Source organism: Echinops telfairi, unplaced genomic scaffold (assembly GCF_000313985.2).
Source record: "Echinops telfairi isolate 266 unplaced genomic scaffold, ASM31398v2 ScPeMD7_9;HRSCAF=40, whole genome shotgun sequence".
Taxonomy (NCBI): Eukaryota; Metazoa; Chordata; class Mammalia; order Afrosoricida; family Tenrecidae; genus Echinops; species Echinops telfairi.
The window spans coordinates 33,097,850-33,116,068 of record NW_022103906.1 but is presented as its reverse complement, the minus strand read 5'-3'; the positions used below and the strand labels follow the sequence as shown (position 1 = coordinate 33,116,068).

The following is an 18,219-nucleotide window of genomic DNA, read 5'->3' as shown; positions in this document are numbered from 1 at the left end:
CCCAATAAATTGATTTAAAAAAGAAAAAAATATTTTTAAATAAAATATTTTAAGTGTATGATTCAATTTTTATAAATTGTACTACTAATTGAGTGAATTAAACATTGCTTAAAACCATGTGATTAAATGTTATTATTAATTCACCATTATTTATTTACCAAATTCATTATTTGTTTACTGAAATGATATATATTCTTATGGTTATACTAGAATATAGGGTATTATATAAGTAAAAATACATGATTCAATATTAATGACATATTAATTAAAAAAAACAATTTATCTTTTTCAGTTTGATTATATGGGCTCTGACATAAAGGTTGTGACACAGAAGGTTATTCTGATAATTGGCCTTGTTAACGCAGTAAGTTTTAGAAAAATACTTTTTTATATATTTTATAAAAATAGAGTTAATATGAAATTATGTATATAGAATTTGGGTGTTCTGAAAGTTTCCATATACCAAATTGAATGTTCTTATATATATTCTGGAAAAGTTTAATGTAATATTCATATATCCTTAAAATTTTTCATTTATCTTTTTTTCTTAGATGTTAACCCAGTTAAAACTCACTGTTATAATATCTTCCATAGAAATCTGGTCAAATAAAAACCAAATTCCTACTACTGGGCATCCTGATCATGTATTACATAGGTTGTTAGAATGGGAACACAAATATCTTGATCTTCAACCTCACCATAGTACATTTTTGTTTTCGTAAGTATAATATTCTGTATTTGAATAGCAATAGAAGAATAGCCCTAAATTATGTAATATGCAATAAGTTAAAATAAGCATTTATTTAACATGCCTTATATTGTAAGAAATAATGAACACAATGGAATATACTGTTTTGGTAGAAGTTAATGTCTGGCATGTGTTATGAGCTTGAAATTACCAGCTATAAGTAAAATTACATTAAAAAGTTATTGAAATAAAAATAATTTAATTATGAGCAGTACAATTTATTTGATTTTTCTTGGCTTACAAATCTTGTACTTGTTATTTTATTTATATTTTTGGTCTTTTATCCAGTTAATTCTTACATTATAAATTTCCTATAAGTTAATATTTTGAATTATTGCAATATCTAAACTCTGATTTATAGAAAAATCTATTCATTTTTTTAGTGAAGATATGAATCAATAAGTCATCAAGTTACCAATGTAGAAAGAGTTTTTTATGCAAAGTGGATGATTAGGGCAGACTGGTCTAGTAAGGGCAGAAGGGAGAATGAGAATATTTGGTAAGTACTAATTTGTTAAGTACTAATACCTAGGAAGACAGAGTTGGCTGTGTTTAGCAAAATCTGCTTCCTCAAGAAACAGGTTAAGGGATGTTTATAGACAAGGCTTTGCGAAAGGGTCTTCCAGAGAAATCTGTCCTGTTAGATAGGCCTTCTGGTTTTCCAGCTGTTCTGTTAGCTCAGAGGGTTGCATTTACATTCTGGGTGCATTTGCATTCTAGCTGCAGGTATTGTTAACTCAGTTTCTGCACCTTAGAAGGAGGTATGTTAATCTTGTCTTCTAAAGGAATCAGCAGTAGCTTAGCATTAGCAAAATGCTGAGGGACAGTTCAGCATTAGGATTAGTATAAGTGCAATGGCACTTTGCATAAACGCTTAGGCATCATCCTTTTATATTTCTTGATATTTATAAAGTTCAAAATTAATAAAAAGCTAATGAAATAACTTCAATATTAAAGTTATTAGGAAAAAAAACACACCTAAATAATATAATGCACGGTGATTTGGACACAGCCATTGTTTGCTGTTAATGAAAATTATTTTTGTTTATTATACCACTCTAAAATGCCCTCTAAAATCATTTTTATTTTCTAGCTTTAGAAAATATCCTAGTTTTATGGGAACTACCTTTCCTGGAAAATTCTGTGACATGAATTATGCCAAAGGAGTTGCTTTGGTAGGTCATTCTTATCTAGTTTGCTCTTACAATGTTCATGTTTCAAATATCCATTCATAATTTAAATATCGATATTTTAAATCATGAAGAAATATATTATTTATTGCTCTTTTTATAATTTTTTCTATTGCTGATTTGGAGAAAATATTAAATTAGGCGTGGCTTTAAAAACAAATGGAACATTTGAAAATTCAAGCAATCATGATGGTATATTATAAGTCAAATTTTAAATATTTGAACACAAGTATGCTATGCATCAATCTTTATAACCAGTGTGATATTAGGTTAATTATTAAATGTATTATCTACCCAGATTTCTGTCTAATTTAATATTTGGTGTATGTCATACATTTTAATTAAATAACATTGATTTTTCTCTTTTAAACATCAATTATCATATTCGGTTTTTAATCATTTGTTTGGAAATAGCAGAGCAGATTGTGATAGGGAAGAAACAATAATAAAGATGTTCATGAGATAATCTCTATTATTGAGAATAAAGTCTATTTCAAGATATATCAAAATCAGGAGAGGATAATGAACTAAAGAGTACCTTAAAATAAATCTGCATTGTTTTCAAACTGATTTACTTGTTGTTCTGTGTAAAAAAGGTAAAAAAGAACATAGAATCTGATTTTTAAAATGTCATCATTATTATATGGGTTACTTGGGAAAGCTTATGGATATAATTATCCTACAATTGCTTTTGATACAGAACCCAAACTTACTTACTTACTAAAAATAAGCACCCTACTGAAAGGAACCCTGATGGTGTAGTGTTTATGTGTTTGGCTGCAATCCTCAAAATAGAAAGTTCAAAACCACCAGCAGCTCCATGGGAGAAAAACTGGGCAGTCTACTCCCATAAACAGTTATAGTCTCAGAAACCCACAGGGGTCTATGAGGCAGCATTAACTAAATGGCAGTGAGTTTGTTTGAGACCCTAGTTAAAAGTAGTGTCTCCTCAATTTACCTAATTAGTGAGTTGAATCTAGCCCAAATTGTTTGGCTATTAACATCATTTTGTAATTTCTCTATGCCTACATGTACATAATAAAAATGATTACTTTTCTCATAAAAGGTTTTAATGTACTGCAAAGGTGTTCTGATCCATTTATGGTTATCTTTTAATATATTACCAGACAAATATCAGAAAAGAGTCCCTCAAATAATCTCTCATTCATTCTTGAAGGTATTCTGTGAATTTTCCACTGCCACTTCATAAACTGCTATTGGTCTTATCATTGATAATGTTTGTCTACTTAAAAACATATTTTTTCTTGAGGTAATACGGTGTTTTCCTATGTATATCCAGGGGAGATCATTGCTTTTATCTTTCACACACAAAGCTACCCCCGTTTAAATCATATTTCATTTATATATGTGAGTAGAGCTCTAAATGAATTTTTTCCATACAGATATCCCATTAATCTAGTACCATTTATTGAGAACCTGATTTGCTACCTACAGAATCATTTTTATCATAAATGAAGTAACCATTTATATGAGGGTGTTTTGAAAAAGGTTGTGGAAAATGGAATCAAAAGATAATAGCATCGTTTTACAAACTTTGTCAAGCTCCCTCATCTGTTTCTTGTATTTGTTTACAGGTTTTATATTTATTTTGGTGCATCCTTACACCAATACTATACTTTAATATCATGTAAACAGTCCTTTTGTCCCCCTGTCCAATGGTGCCTTGGCTTTCTTTGTTGAGGAGCCCTAGTGGTGTAATGGTTAAAGACTCTGACAACTAACTGGTAGGTCAGAGGTTCATAGACACCAGCTGCTCCACCAGAAAAAGATGTGTCAGTCTGTTCTGTAAAGTTTTGTACTCTTAGAAAATCTAAGAGTTGGAATTTATGTGTCATGGAAGGTTTGTTAGGGTTTTTATTTTCTGTTGTTGTGTGTCAGTGAAATGATTCTGTCAGACAGCAACTGTGTAGAAGTCTATAGGTTTCCTTGGTTGTAAGCTTTATGGAATCAGATGGCCAGTTCTTTCTCCCACAAAGCGGCTGAGAGGACACAAACTGACAACTTATGGTTACTAGCCAAGAGTTGCCAGGGATCCTTTGGCTATTTTTGTTGTTAGGTGTTGTCGTGTTGGTTCTAACTCATAGATGCCTGAAATATCTGCAGCCCCCGTGGTACGGTGGTTAAACCTAGTCTTGCACAATCTTTGCAATCATTCTTATGTTTGAGCTCATTGTTGTAGCCACTTTGTTGATCCACTTTGTAAGTGGTTTCCCCCCGTTTTTGCTGCCCCTCCACTTTACCAAGCATGATTTCCTTTGCCAGGGATCAGTCTCTCCTAACACCATGTCCAAAGTATAAGAGATGAAGTCTCACCAACCTTCCTCTGAATGAGTATGATAGCTATACTTTTTCAAAGACAGATTTGTGGCTGTCCATTGTACTTTTAATATTTTTTAATATTAATATTTTAAAACAAATTTATCCAATATCATTTATGCTTTGATCTCGAGTGCTGCTTTCATGAGCACTGATTGTGGATCCAAGCAAGACTAAATACTTGGCAAAGTCTATTTTTGGTATTCCCTGGAGATTTCATCACTTTGTTCCCCTTGCTGCTCTGTTGCATGCCCTTAGTGTTTGCCCCAATCTGATCGGGTCAGATTGGGCACAATTGTCCAAAAGGATATGTCAAGCTCTATCTAGGAGTGCAATGCTATCTGTGATAGAGTCACAATGAGTATGTGTGTGGTTCCTTCTTGCTTTCTTTCCACCATTGAGCTAATGCTGATTTGGGGGCTGTTTCCTCTTTGTCGCCCTCTGTTGGCAAAGTCTGTTAATTTGCTACTGAATTTGTTATTTCATCCCTTAGGTCTTGTATTTCCCTTTGGTGTGTGGCCTTTATCTCCTCTCTCATTTCATCCTTTTTTTCTGTATTGCTTCCCTCATATCCTGCATGACTCCAATCAGCATTCTGAAGATTTCTTTCTGGGACAGGTCAATGTCTGCTTCTTCTATGCACGTTGTTAGGTTCATGACTTCTTATGGCATTATCTTCTGTTTCTCCTGCTTTTTCGTTGAGACTGTTAGGCTGGTTGCTGTTTACGTGTTGCTTTAGAGGAGTCTGGCACCATCTTCTAAAGAGTCGAAGAGCACTAGGCTCACTCTTTGGTGGACTCATATGACTGCTTCTTCAAACTACCTGCAGGTAGCTGCACTGAGGGTGGTGGTGGTGGTGGGGTCAGGCTACTGCTGTATCTTCCTGTGGTTTCACTCTTATATTAGCCAACCAGTATTCCATTATAAAATGTGAGTTGGATAGTCCTCTCATGGGACACTGGTTGGGTTGTTGTGGGCCCACAAAGATGGTGTTTTACTGGCTGATCTCCCAGGATGCTGTGGTGGTGTGTCCCACAGGGCTTGGAGCACCTGTGACTGCATGTGCAATTGCCATCTGCAACTGGATTGCTGCAGAGGGTGGGAGGGTGTGCCCTCCTTGGTACAGATCACCATGGATGGCAGGCGAAATTACCCTAGTCGGATAGATTGCCGTGGCAGTTGGGCAGATGTTCCAGCAGCAGTGTGGAGCACCACAAATGGCGGGCAGGTGTTCCCCCAGTCATTTGTAGGACCTTGGGGTGTAGGTGGGAGTTCCCCCAGCGCTTGAAGGGGAGATCCCCCAGGCATTTTGGGTGGAGGGCGGGCGTGATTTCCCCAGCTGTGTGTAAAGCCAACAAGTGTGGGCAAGAGCTCCCCCAACTGGGCAGTCAGAGTTGCCCTAAGTGGAGGGGAGTGAGCTGGAGGCCAGTACTGGCTGGTGAAAGGAAAGAGAGGGGGGAAAGAAGAAAGAGAGAGAAAGGAGAAAACAAAGACAAGAACAAAAATGAAAACAAACTAGCACACACAGACAAAAACCAACAAAAGAAAACAACAATAAAGAAGAACTGAGCCTCCTGAGACTGTGGTGGGGAACAGAGAAGTGATAGAAGAAGAGGAAAAAGAATAAAAAGGGAAAGAAGAAGAAAATAAAATAAATACATACATAAATAAATATATAGCTGAGCCCTGTGTCATGCCATGTGCAGCACTGCCTCATGCAGTGTGCAGCACTGTCATGGGGAAGGCTGGAGCTCTCCCCAGTAGGTGGGTGGACCTTCCCAAACAAAGGGTAGGTGGGCTGGAAGCCAGCAGTGGCATGTGGAAGGAGAGAGAGGGAGAAGAGAGAAAAACAAAAGAAAAAACAGAAGAAAGAAATAGAAAAGAAAGAAAGAAGAACAAAGTCACAACTACGCTCTCTGAGACTGACTGTGGTGGGGAAAAGGGAAGAAAGAGAGAAGGAAAAAATAAAGAATAAAGAGATAGCTGATCCCTGTGGGGTTGGAGTGGTTGAAACCCTGCCCCAAGGTGGCGGGTGGGTGTGCCCTTTTGGTGTAGGCTCCCACGGGTGCTGGGTGGAATTGTCCTAGTTGGCCAGATCACTGTGGAGCTCAGGCAGAGGTTTCCTCAGCAGCGTGGAGCACTGGAGAGGGCTGTCGCAGCTGCCTTGTGCAGTGTGCAGCACTCCCGCAGAGGGCAGGCTGTAGCTCCCGTGCTGTTTGGGTGGAGTTACTCTAGGCGGAGAGTAGTGGCCTGGAAGTCAGCAGTGGTGTGTGAAAAGAAAGAGAGGGAGAGAAGAAGAAAGAGAAAAAAAAAAAAGACTGACTGCAATTGGAAAGAGAGAAGGGAGAGAGAATAAAGAACTTAGAAAGTAAGGAGACAGCTGAGCCCCGATTGCCTGACAGTGGGGCTGGAGGAATTCCAATCCTGCCTCAAGGTGGTAGCATATGGTGTGCCAGCTTGATGTAGGGTCCTACAGATGCTGGGTGGCATTACCTTCATAGGCAAGATAACAGGGGAGGCCAGGCAGATGTTCCTGCAGTGGAGATGACTGGTATAGCTGCTTTTTGCTGTATGCAGCACTGCAGCAGGTGGGGGACAGTTCCCTCAGCCACGTGTAGGGTCCCAGGAAAGTGAGGGATCCCCCAGCCATGCAAAGGACATGTAGGACCTCCCCCGCTGCGTGTAGGACCACTGAGGGCGGACAGTAGCTCCCCACGTTGGGCTTGAGGAGTTGCCCTAGCTTGTGCCAAGACCGCAGATGCCCCAGTAGCTCAGAGGTTTTTTTCCCTAGCTAACTGGAATTGAATTAAATTAAATTGGGCCCCTGGCTATGGGCTCTCCATCTGTGCTCAGTGAGACTGATGTTGGCTCCAGAGGATATTTTTGTTATGTTGAAAGCCTCCTGGCTCTGTAGCTAACTTCTGGCATTCCTTAGCTCTGGCTCCCTTATTATGTTAACGTATACTAAAGGACCTGTTCTGCAGGTTTGTCTTGGAGTTAAATAATGAGCCTGGGATTTGAAGTTATTACTGAGAAAGTATTTATTCTCTTTTTTATATTGGGCTTGTGGGTGTCCTGATTTCAGGGCTGTCATGCTGACACCTCCCCCCGCATCCTCCCGCTCCCCACGCCCCTATGGCTACCCTTTGTGCTCTGCCACACTGTGATCTGACTCAGGGAAATTTCCTGATGTCTGTTCAATTACAGCAAATCTATGGCTACCCATGCTGACCCTTCGGCTATGAGCCCAAGGTAGCTAACAGCACAGGGAGCTCTGGTGTGGGGACTTGTGACTAGCTTTCAGAGGCTCTCTTTGAGTCTGGGATTATGACCACTTTTAGACAGCAGCCTGGGGTAATCGCTGCTTGCTGCGGGATAGGATACTGACGAGTTGGGGTCCGGCGCCTGGGAGCCCAGCACAAAGAACCTAGAGCATGTCAATGTGTTCTATTATTTCAATGTGTTTTATCCTGTCATATTTGATATTTATTGATTAATTTCATATTAGCTATCTCCTTTTTCTATTTCCTGTCATCTATTGGATATATCTTATTTTCTTGTGTAGGTTTCACATTTGTACATTGGATTGCTATTCTCATATTTACAACTACTTTATTTTCATTTTATTTGTCCTGTTTTCATATATATGGTCTTCTGGGCAAAATAAGTAACTTAGTATCCCTTTTCTTCCTTGTTATCTTTTTTATGCAGTTCTTAGATTCTTCAAAGTAAAGTTGGTGTTTTATTTATTCTGCCTTTTCTCCTGTACATAATTCTGGGTTTGTCTGTTTATTTATTTTGTTATACCATTTCAAAATCTTTTCCATTCCCCTGTCAGTTCTTATATGTCAAGAATAACTTCATTTTACTGTCATATGTTTTTAAAAATAAAGTTTTTAAAATTATTAAAGAGTATGTTATGTACCCTTGTTCTTTTACACTTCACGGATGTGTATGTTCTTATATCCAGGAACTTCTATTTAATGCTGGTGCTGTCGTGGTTATTCACTAGGCTGCAATCCGCATGGTCAGCAGGTGGAACCCACCAGCAGCTCCTCAGTAGAAAGACTGGGCGTTCTTCTGCTGTAAACAGTTACAGTCTCAGAAACACACAGGAGGTTGCTATGAGTCAGCATTGACTCCATGGAATGAGTTTGGGTTTTCGTTTTATTTTAGGTGTTCATCTCTATGGGTTTTTTTTTTTCATTTCTTTTTCGGGAGATTGATTCTCTTTTCAACCACGTGGGTAGAGATTACATTTCACTTGATGCCTTTTCTACCTCTTTGATAAAAATTAATTTTACTTTAATGTACTTAGCTTAATTTTTCCTTATTATTTTTCACTTCTTGATGCTTTCTTGTCTGATTTCCTTCATCTTTTCATAAGCATCTCATCTCCACTGGCTTCTTCTTACTAAGTGCTTGTTATTGCTTTATGGGCTCAACATCCTGTTTTCCCTGCAAATTTATTATTCTTCACTTAAAATTCGGTCTCCCTGGCACTCTGGTGCATTAATTCTGTTTCTTAGCATTTTGCATTGTTTAGTTTCTTTTTCTGATAAAATTTTCACTTAGGAAAAGTTATAAAACTCAGCCTACAATAGGTTTTTAAGCAGGAGGTATTTAGAACAGATAATGAGTTAACTTACACAGTCATATCAGATATAAGAGAGTGAAAAGGACTTAGTTAATAGAGGCAACTAGCACCTACTACACTACAGCTGAGAAACAGGATGCAGTTGTGAAACCAAATATATCGTAAAACAGGCCTGCTCATTTAGTGGTTAGGCCTCGGGATAAAAGTGTCTGATCTCCAGCTTATGCTACTTTGGAGAAGTGCTTAGCACGATCTTTCCTGTACTTGAGCTCATTGTTGCAGTCACTGTGTCCGTCCATCTTGTTGAGAGTCCTCTTTTTCACTGACCTTCTACTTTACCGATCATTACGTCTTTTTCCAGGGACCAATCTCTTCAGATAACAGGTCCAAAGGATATGACACACGTTTTGCCATCATCACTTCAAAAGAGCATTCTGGCTGTACTTCTTCCAAGATAGATTTGTGTCTTCCTTTGGCACTCCATGGTACTTTCAATATTTGTTGGTAGCACCATAATTTAAATGCTTCTATTCTTCTTTGTTTTTTCTTATTCAATATCCAAGTTTCACATGCACATGAGGCAATTGAAAATGCCATGGCTTGGGCCAGCCACATCTTAGACTTTAAAATATTATTGTTGCTCCTCAACTTTTAAAGAGATCTTGTGCAGCAGATTTACCCAATGCATTGCATTGTTTGATTTTGTTGACTGTTGCTTCCATGAGCATTGACTGTGGACCCAATCAAGACCAAATCCATACACAACTTCGATTTTTTAATGATGTTCCCTATCGGTCCACTGGTGAGAAATTTTGTTTTCTTTTCATGGAGTTGTAATCCACAGTGAAGACTGCAATCTGATCTTCATCAGCAAGTGCTTCCAGTCCTCCTCACTTTGAGCAAGCGTGGTTGTGTCATGCTGCAGGTTGTTAATAAGTCTCTAATCCTGATACCTTCTTTTTTTTAAATTTTTTTTCCTTATTCTTTTTCAAATAATCCATCTTCTCTGATTGTTTGCTCAGCAAACAGACTGAATAAGTATGATGAGAGGCTATAACTAAAACACACACTGATGGTTTTATTTGAACTTGCATTTATGAAGGGATGGGCTCCAACCCCTCCATCAGGTCAGAGCCTGATTGCAGCCTCTCAGAATGTGTTTCCTTTGCATACGAAAGAAAACGGGAGTTTCTCGTCCTCATTCTGCCCCTCCACCTTCCCGCTTGCTGGAATACTGTGTCTGCCTCCAGGAGTGGCTGCATGTGGGCTGCCAACCCTGAGAGTGGTTGGAACCCTGCCATGCAAGTCTGCCGCCCCACCCCATACCTTCCAGCCTCCACTTCATATTTTTACGTCATTGTCCCGAAGCTACATGAGTCTAAAGAGGGCTCCAGTTTGCATTGGACTTATTTATGGACTTGAGTTGGACTGGGCTGGCATGGCTTCTTATATAAAATTACTTCTTTCTTTCTTTATTAATTTATTATTAGTTGGGAGTTAATACATATATCCTTCCATAGCTCACTTATGTCAAGTAGAATTGTACAATTGCTACCACAATCACTTTTCAAGCATTCTTTTGTTTCTTGCACTCCTTGACATCAGCTCCCTTTTATACACCCCCCACCACTGCACCCTTTCCCCCTGAAACCCACATTCTACTTGTTGTCTCTGTAGGCTCATCAATCCTGGTTTTCACATCCTGAAAAACAGAAAAGTATATAACACAACTTCAAGAGGGTGGCCTCCAAATGACATAGCACCTCTGAGATATACACCCTAATATGAACAAACAAAAAACAAACTGACAATAAAAACCAAAAATACAGAAAATTTTAGAAACCAGTTCAGGTCCAGATGCATCATAGGAGGGATTTAAAGACAAAGTAAATAGGACTGTTCAAGTCAGATCTATGTCTTTGATCTTCTCTCCTCCTCTCTCCAATGCACCCTGTTTAGTAACCACTTTCCTCCCATCCCTGCATTATAGTCCAGGGAGTTCCCGGGGGCTTATTTCTTCTGTAGTTCCACCAATGAATCCTGGGCTTCTACTGTGACCTCTGCACACCAGATTCTCGCAATTTAGGCTCTGATCCTGATCCCTCCTTCCACTTTGGATTGTATGATTTCCAATTCTTTGGTGACTGTTGATGGTGTTTCTTACATGTGGGCTTGGTTGACATCTCACGCAGAAGGCTGCTTGTTTGGAGACAAGCCTTTAAGACCACAGATGCAATTTTATCTGATAGCCAGGCACCATCTAAATTATTTGCAAACATTTTCTTCAGCACTGTATCTTCTGTGATCCCTTCCTGAGGGCGAGTATTGAGCAGGGCCACAATCCAAGAACTAATTGTTCTTAAGTTGGAGCTAGGGTTTAGTGAGAGCTTCAAATGCATTTCTGGATCTATTTTTCCCCTCTTAATTTATTATTACTTGGGATTTAATACACATCTCCTCTCATTTCATAGCTCAATCAAGTGAAGCAAAATTGTATAATTGCTTGCATAATCAGTTTCCAAGCATACCTTTCCTTTCTGGATTCCTTGACATTGTCTGCATTTTACCCCCTCCCACCTGCTCCCCATATTCCACGCTCCCTCACGAAACCCTTATCTATTTGCTGTCCTTATAGGTTCATCAATCCTGAGAGTCATTTACCTAAAAACATACAATAGCTTCATTAGGGTGACCCCCAATGACATAGCACCTCTGAGGTACACCCTAATATGAACAAACAAAAACAAATAATTCAGAATGTCCATCACAGGTTTGTCAGAATAATACATATCTTAATACAGCATATAGGACACTGGTATAGCAAGACCTTTGTTTCTCCCCTTGTCAACAGTTCACTACTCTTGGTACAACCGTCTTATGCTTCCTCAGACACCATGTGTTTTTTGACTAAGGTCCTCAGGTTACAAGTGTGTCTGAAGTAGAGTCCAGTTCACCCAGTAGAGTTCCTGCATGGGATCTCACTGATGGCAGCCTCTGGAGCATGCTGAGTCTCTTGAAGATCCAGGATTCAGTGTCCTAGCATTCCACAGCACCCGGCCTGGGTCCTCAGGATACCCCCCTATGCCTGGGTTCAATGTGACCCATTTGTTGCATGCCACCTAAGACACCCAGCCCCTAGTGTCCTCCCAAGTATTTTCAGTCACTCTTCACCCCAACTGGAGGTCACTCCTACCAATAGACATGCATTTGTGTTCCTTGAGATGTGTTTGTTCTGTTCTCCTCTCCTGCATTGTTTTCCCCATCAAGTATCCCTCATCCCTCTGACCGGGTTCTTTCCCTGTCCAGGGAGACTTTGTCATAGGTTTACATGGCAGCCACTCAGTTGACAACATCCCCTTCCCCTCCCTTGACCATTTGTTCCCAGCTGATGTGAGGCGCCCTCTGGCCAAGTGACCTTCTAAATACTTATCTAGAGCAGGTGGTTCATTGGTACCGGTTAAACTCTCCACCAGGCTGTCTAGCCCCCTAGCAAGAAGACTGGATGCCCTACAAACCCAAGCCTGTTCCTGCTCTGCTGCTTGTTTCTATAGCAGTGGACTCAAACAGTACTTGTCCTTTTGTGCTTGACTAACTTCAGATCCATCTACAACTTGAGGTGTTTCATGGTTTCATTCATTGCTGTTTTTTAGGGACGTGTAGTATTCCATTGTGTATATATACCAGAGGTTTTTTTCCCCCCATTATTCCAATCTTCTACTGATAGGAATTTAGGCTGTTTCCAGCTTCTTGCTATTGTGTCCTGTGCTGCAATGAACACGAGGAAGGAAATATCTGTTTGTATTCTGTCTCTTATTTCTTTTGGATACATACCCAGTATTGGTATTGCTGGATCATATGGAATTTCAATTACCATCTCTATTACATATTGCCGTGTCACCTTCCACAGTGGTTGTATGTGTTTACAATTGCACCAGCAGTGGATAAGGGTTCCAATCTCACTACACACTCTCTAGCATTTGTTGTTCTCAGTTTTTGTTTTTAAATTGGGCTACAGTTATGGGTGTTAGGTGGTATCTCACAGTTGTTTTGACTTGCATTTCCTAGATGGGTAGTGACCAGGAACATTTCCTCTTGTGTTTATTAGCCATTTGAGTATCATCCTTTGTAAATAGTCTGTTCAAGTACTTTGCCACCTTCTCAAAGGGTTATTAGTTTTTTTTTTCTTGTTAAAGACTTGTAAAATACTGTAATTAATTAGACCTTTTCTGTTATGTCATTACTAAATATCTTTTCCCAGTCTGTGAGCTCGCTTTTTACTCTTTTCATGGACTGTTTCATTTTTAACAGGTCCCACTCATCTATTTTGTCTTCCATGAATGTGTGTTTCCTTTGTTGTTTCTGTGCTAGCCCAGGTATTCCCTGCGCCAGGGCACTTAGATTTGTCTCCATTTTCTCATTGATGACCCTGATAGCTTTGGATTTTACATTTAGGATTTTGATCCGTGCAACTCTGCACCCCCAGACTCTACTTCATATTACTACATCATTTCCCTGCAGCTACATGAGTCTACAGGGCTTTGGTTTGCAATTGGACTTATTTATGGTCTTGAGTTGGTTTGGGTTGGAATGGCTTCTTGATATAAAATTGCTTCTTGATATAAGTTTAATAAGTTTATGATTAAAATATTTAAATAACTCCCTTATAATTGAATAGTATATAAATCTTAGATGAATTAATATTTTAAATGACTTTTATATGCTAATATTTTCTTCTTTTTTTTTTAACATTTTATTAGGGGCTCATACAACTGTTATCCCAATCCATACACACATCAATTGTGTAAAGCGCATTTGTACATGCTAATATTTTCTTAATAAATAATTTTTAACATTTTATAACTACATTTGATCCTTGTCTAATTGGTTTTCTGTTTATTTTTCTTATATTTAGTATTCAGAAGGCTTATCCTTGGAGTCATTTACTGTTATTATTGTGCAGCTACTTGGCCTTAACCTGGGATTAACTTATGACAGCAATACTGACAACTGCCATTGTTCAGCTGAAATTTGTACAATGATGCCAAAAGCAGTGTATGACATTTTCCTTATTAAATATATGTATTTTTTTCTTATAGGTTTAAACATTTTTTAGTTGGGGGGAGTGAGAACTTTTGAATTTCTGTCACCTAAATTTATATGTTTGGCAATGATAACACTTTATACCTAATAATGGTAAAAGATTTATCCATATACAAATGGAACTTTTATCAAAATAGACTATTCTCTGAGCTTTAAAGCTAGTCTCAATAATTTAAGAGTAGTGGAATCATATAAAAAATGTGTTCTGACCATATAGAAACTAATAATGAATGGTAACTAACTATTCCAAATTATTTGGAAAAGTAACATATATGTAATGAAATCTCTTCCCTACAAATCTCTTCCCTCAATTAAAATCTGAAAACTTTATTAGTGAAACAATAATGATAATATCATCTATCAGAACTTGTGGGAAGTGGCAAAAACTATTCAAAAGTGGTATTTATGGATTTGAATAAATATGCTAGTTAAGAATGAGAGTATATTAATAAACATCTTTGTATAATGCAACTAGAATATGAACACTAGATTAAACTTATAGGAAGTGGAAAAGAAGAAATCAATGGTCTTGAAAGCTGACTAAAACAAAATAAATGTAATTAAAATGTTTCTTCTTTAAATAGATAAAGTTGTTAAGCCATCAGCAAGACTGATTAAAGGTGGAAGAGGGACAATGCAGATTACCTGGGGTCAGGAAAACAAAAATAAATATAAATAGATTTGAAAGATGTTAAAGGGATTTTGAAGCTTTCTTTGACTGTAAAGAGTTACAGTCTCAGAGACCCATGGGGGTTGCCATTCAGTCATAGTCCTCCTGATGGTGCGAGTTTGTTTTGTTTTGATTTTTTTGAAAGAGGATTTTAAAAATAAATAATGTTATGCATATACATTCTTCAAGCTGGTGGAAATGAAAATGAGTCCATGAAAAACTAACACAAAGATAATAGAACCATTCTGGAAAATATTTTTTCAGTTTCTCATAAAACAAAACACATGATTATTGGATAGTCTGAACCTATCCTGTTGTTGTTATACTATTTCTTTCCCCTAAACAATATATTAATTGCCTAGTAGTCTTCATCCTCAGAAGCATATACTGTTAACACTTATTTTTATTTATAATCGATGCTGACAGGTATATACTGTTATCTCATGGTTTTATTTTGCATTAGCTTAAAGGACACTGGTGGTTGAGTGGTTAAGAATTTGACTGCCTACAGAAAGGTTGATGCTTTGAACCCATCACCATCCATGATATAGTATAATCCATGAGAAAGATAGAGTAATATGCATCCTTGAAGATTAAAGATCTACTCTTGTCAAGTCCATTCTGACTCACAGTGACTCTGTTAATGTTACCAATGATGATACCTTTGTGCACCCTCTGCTCTACTCTTTCCTACAAAATCACTATGAATCTGAATTAACTAGATGGCAACTGATTTATTTTTTTAGGGTAATGACTAATAGTGTTGCAATATGCTTTCCAGACTGTCCTTATCTTCATATCTTTATTTGTTTTACCTACTTTGTAGTTGGATTCTTTTAATTCTTGAGTTCTTGGGCATTCTTGAGATACACCAGATACTAATGTTTGTTAAATACATTATTTCCAAACATCTTCTATTCATTTATAGCGTCTTTCTTTCATCGCAGGCACCAGATCTCAATGGAAAAATATTTTGATTTTAATGAAATTCAGTTTATCAAAATTTCCTTATAGGAGTAGTGTTTTTAGTGTCAATTCTAATAACTATTTGTGAAGTCATAGATCCTGAAGATTTCTTCCAATTCCCACCCCCCTAAAAAACGGAAACTACGTCTCACTACAATGGAGCAGATGCCGACTCAGCATGTCCCTGTGCGACAGAAGAGGAGTGCTCCCTGGGGGTTGCCCAGGCTGTGAACTTAAGGGCGCAGGCCACTTCCTCTGCCTCCCATGGAGCAGCTGATGTCCTTGAGCTTTCGGCTAGCGGCCTGGTGTTTAACCGACCAGGCCACCATATTTCCTAAGTAAATGAAAGTATATTAAATACTAGGCGTCCTGGTGAAGTGGTGGTTACGCGTTGGGCTGCGATCCACAAGTTCTGCAGAGACCTAAAATTTAAAAATTCAATTTCTTGATATCTGAAAGATAAATGAGAATAAATGACAGTTACTTAAAGGATTTTAAAAATTTGCACATTAGATACATAATCGATCTTCTTTGTGTAAAACAGGGTGAATGACAAAGATTTTGTTATATGTTACTTTTCATTACAATAGTTTTCTTTGTGGAACTTAAATTTTATGTAGAAGCATCTTAGCAATATATTTAAATAAATACATGTAAATAAACATTTTCAAAAGTGTACTTGTTTTTTTCTATAGATAATAAGGCTCTTTAAATCTCTCTCAAAGATATCATTTGGGGATATTAAGAGATATATACTCATAATTTTTTATCATATCTATATATTTTTATTTTAGACATTTTGGAGGTGTAAAGGATTTTAGCACCTGCAGTTTGGATAACTTCAAGTATATCATCGCACAATCTAACCTTAACTGTCTTCAGAATCACTCAGTTGATACACCAGTTTATAAACAATCAAGCAAAGTGTGTGGCAATGGAAAGTTGGAACCTGGTGAAGAATGTGATTGTGGCACTGCAAAGGTTAGTACACTGTTTTTCCAAATATGTTATCATTGTTTCCATGTGTAAAATAAGTGGAAAAGAAGACAGGACTTGACTGTTAGAAAGCTCTTTGAAAAACATGCTCTTCTTTGGGAAAATGGACACCTTTGATTCTTCTAATTTGATTTTTTAATATGGGGACCAGACCATCTTTAGATAATATTTGATCTTAAATAATGCCTTCTAAATTTCTTTAGTAGTTCAGCTCCAAGCTAATAGTGTCCACAAAAAGCATCTGCCAAGTTTAATAAAAATATATTTAATAACAAGCAGTTACAAAAATAGATTAGAATATTTAAAGATTATATACTATAACTACTAGGGTAGCAACATGCATTATTTGCTAGTATAGATGTTTTATTGACAGGTGAAAGTAATTTCAAATATAGAGAGATTAAATCCAACACTGCAGAAAATATAAAAATATTGAACTATTTTCAAACTAGAACAAAGACGAAAGATGATAACAGAGGCAATAACAACAAATGAAGTAGTCATGCAAAACTTTCAGAGATACCAGTAAAATATGAAATACACATATATATGATGCATAAACATTAAATCTTAGATAGATAGATGGACAGACAGACAGTGGTTTCACAGTCCAGGAAAACATACAAAAAAAGAAAGAAAGTCAGAACAGCCTACACATTAAAACCTGCAGCTGGAAGAGGAGGTAGGAATTTGCAGTCTGAGTCATGGTGGGATAGAATGGTTGTGCAAATCCATATATTTATTAGCTTGATATGAAAAAATAGAGTTATGACTGTGACCAACTAGATATTTAAGGGGTAAAACCTGAAATGTAGGAAATTTTGAATGAGGGGACACCTAAATTCTGATGGTCACCTCTGTGTGAATACTTGTTAAATTATGCATAGACCAACAGGCCAAAGGGGACAAGGAGGATGGTATTAGAAAAAAAATGTACCCTTGAATGAAAAAAGGACACCAAATGAACCCTGTGAATTTCATGATCTTTTTGGAGAAACTTTGTGTAATGATGCACACTTTGGCCACAGGAAATTAAAGCATGACTTGTTTAGAAGTCAGAATTCAAAGCCTCAGGTGGAAGAGTTGCTGGGTAATGAAGTGGAACCTGCTAGACTCAAAACCAAGCTCACTTCCATCAGATTGATTCAGTAACCCAATGGGACAAGATAGAAATATCATTCTAGGTCCCAAAGACTGTGGTGTTTGGGGGTTTTTGTTTTTTTTAACATTTTATTGGGGGCTCAGACAATTCTTATCACAATCCATACATCCATCCATTGTGTCAAGCACATTTGTACATTTGTTGCCATCATCATTCTCAAAACATTTTCTTTCTACTTAAACTCTTAATATCAGCTCCTCATTTTCCCCCTCCCTCGCCACCCTTTATAATTTATAAATTATTATTATTTTGTCATATCTTACACTGTCTGCCATCTCCCTTCACCCACTTTTCTGTTGTCTGTTTTTTATGGGAGTAGAAAGCCTCTCCTTTATCCCTTGGAGCAGCTGGTGATTTTGAACTGATGGTGATTTTGGTTAACACCCACCTGTATCTCACTCCACCCTCAATTTGCAAAAACAACAAAACAAGAGAGCTTGAACTTTAACATTT

General features: G+C 37.6%; 1 protein-coding gene across 1 annotated transcript in view; it reads left to right on the top strand.

Moving 5' to 3' along the window:
* The window catches only part of LOC101650139 (disintegrin and metalloproteinase domain-containing protein 5-like), a 98,460-nt gene that overhangs the window by 14,398 nt on the left and 65,843 nt on the right, over nucleotides 1-18,219 (top strand). Inside the window, exons 5-9 of the mRNA XM_045286862.1 lie at nucleotides 293-364; nucleotides 552-718; nucleotides 1,842-1,923; nucleotides 13,785-13,924; nucleotides 16,403-16,589. Coding sequence (XP_045142797.1) covers nucleotides 293-364; nucleotides 552-718; nucleotides 1,842-1,923; nucleotides 13,785-13,924; nucleotides 16,403-16,589 — 648 coding nt within the window. The remainder of the gene's footprint in view (nucleotides 1-292; nucleotides 365-551; nucleotides 719-1,841; nucleotides 1,924-13,784; nucleotides 13,925-16,402; nucleotides 16,590-18,219) is intronic.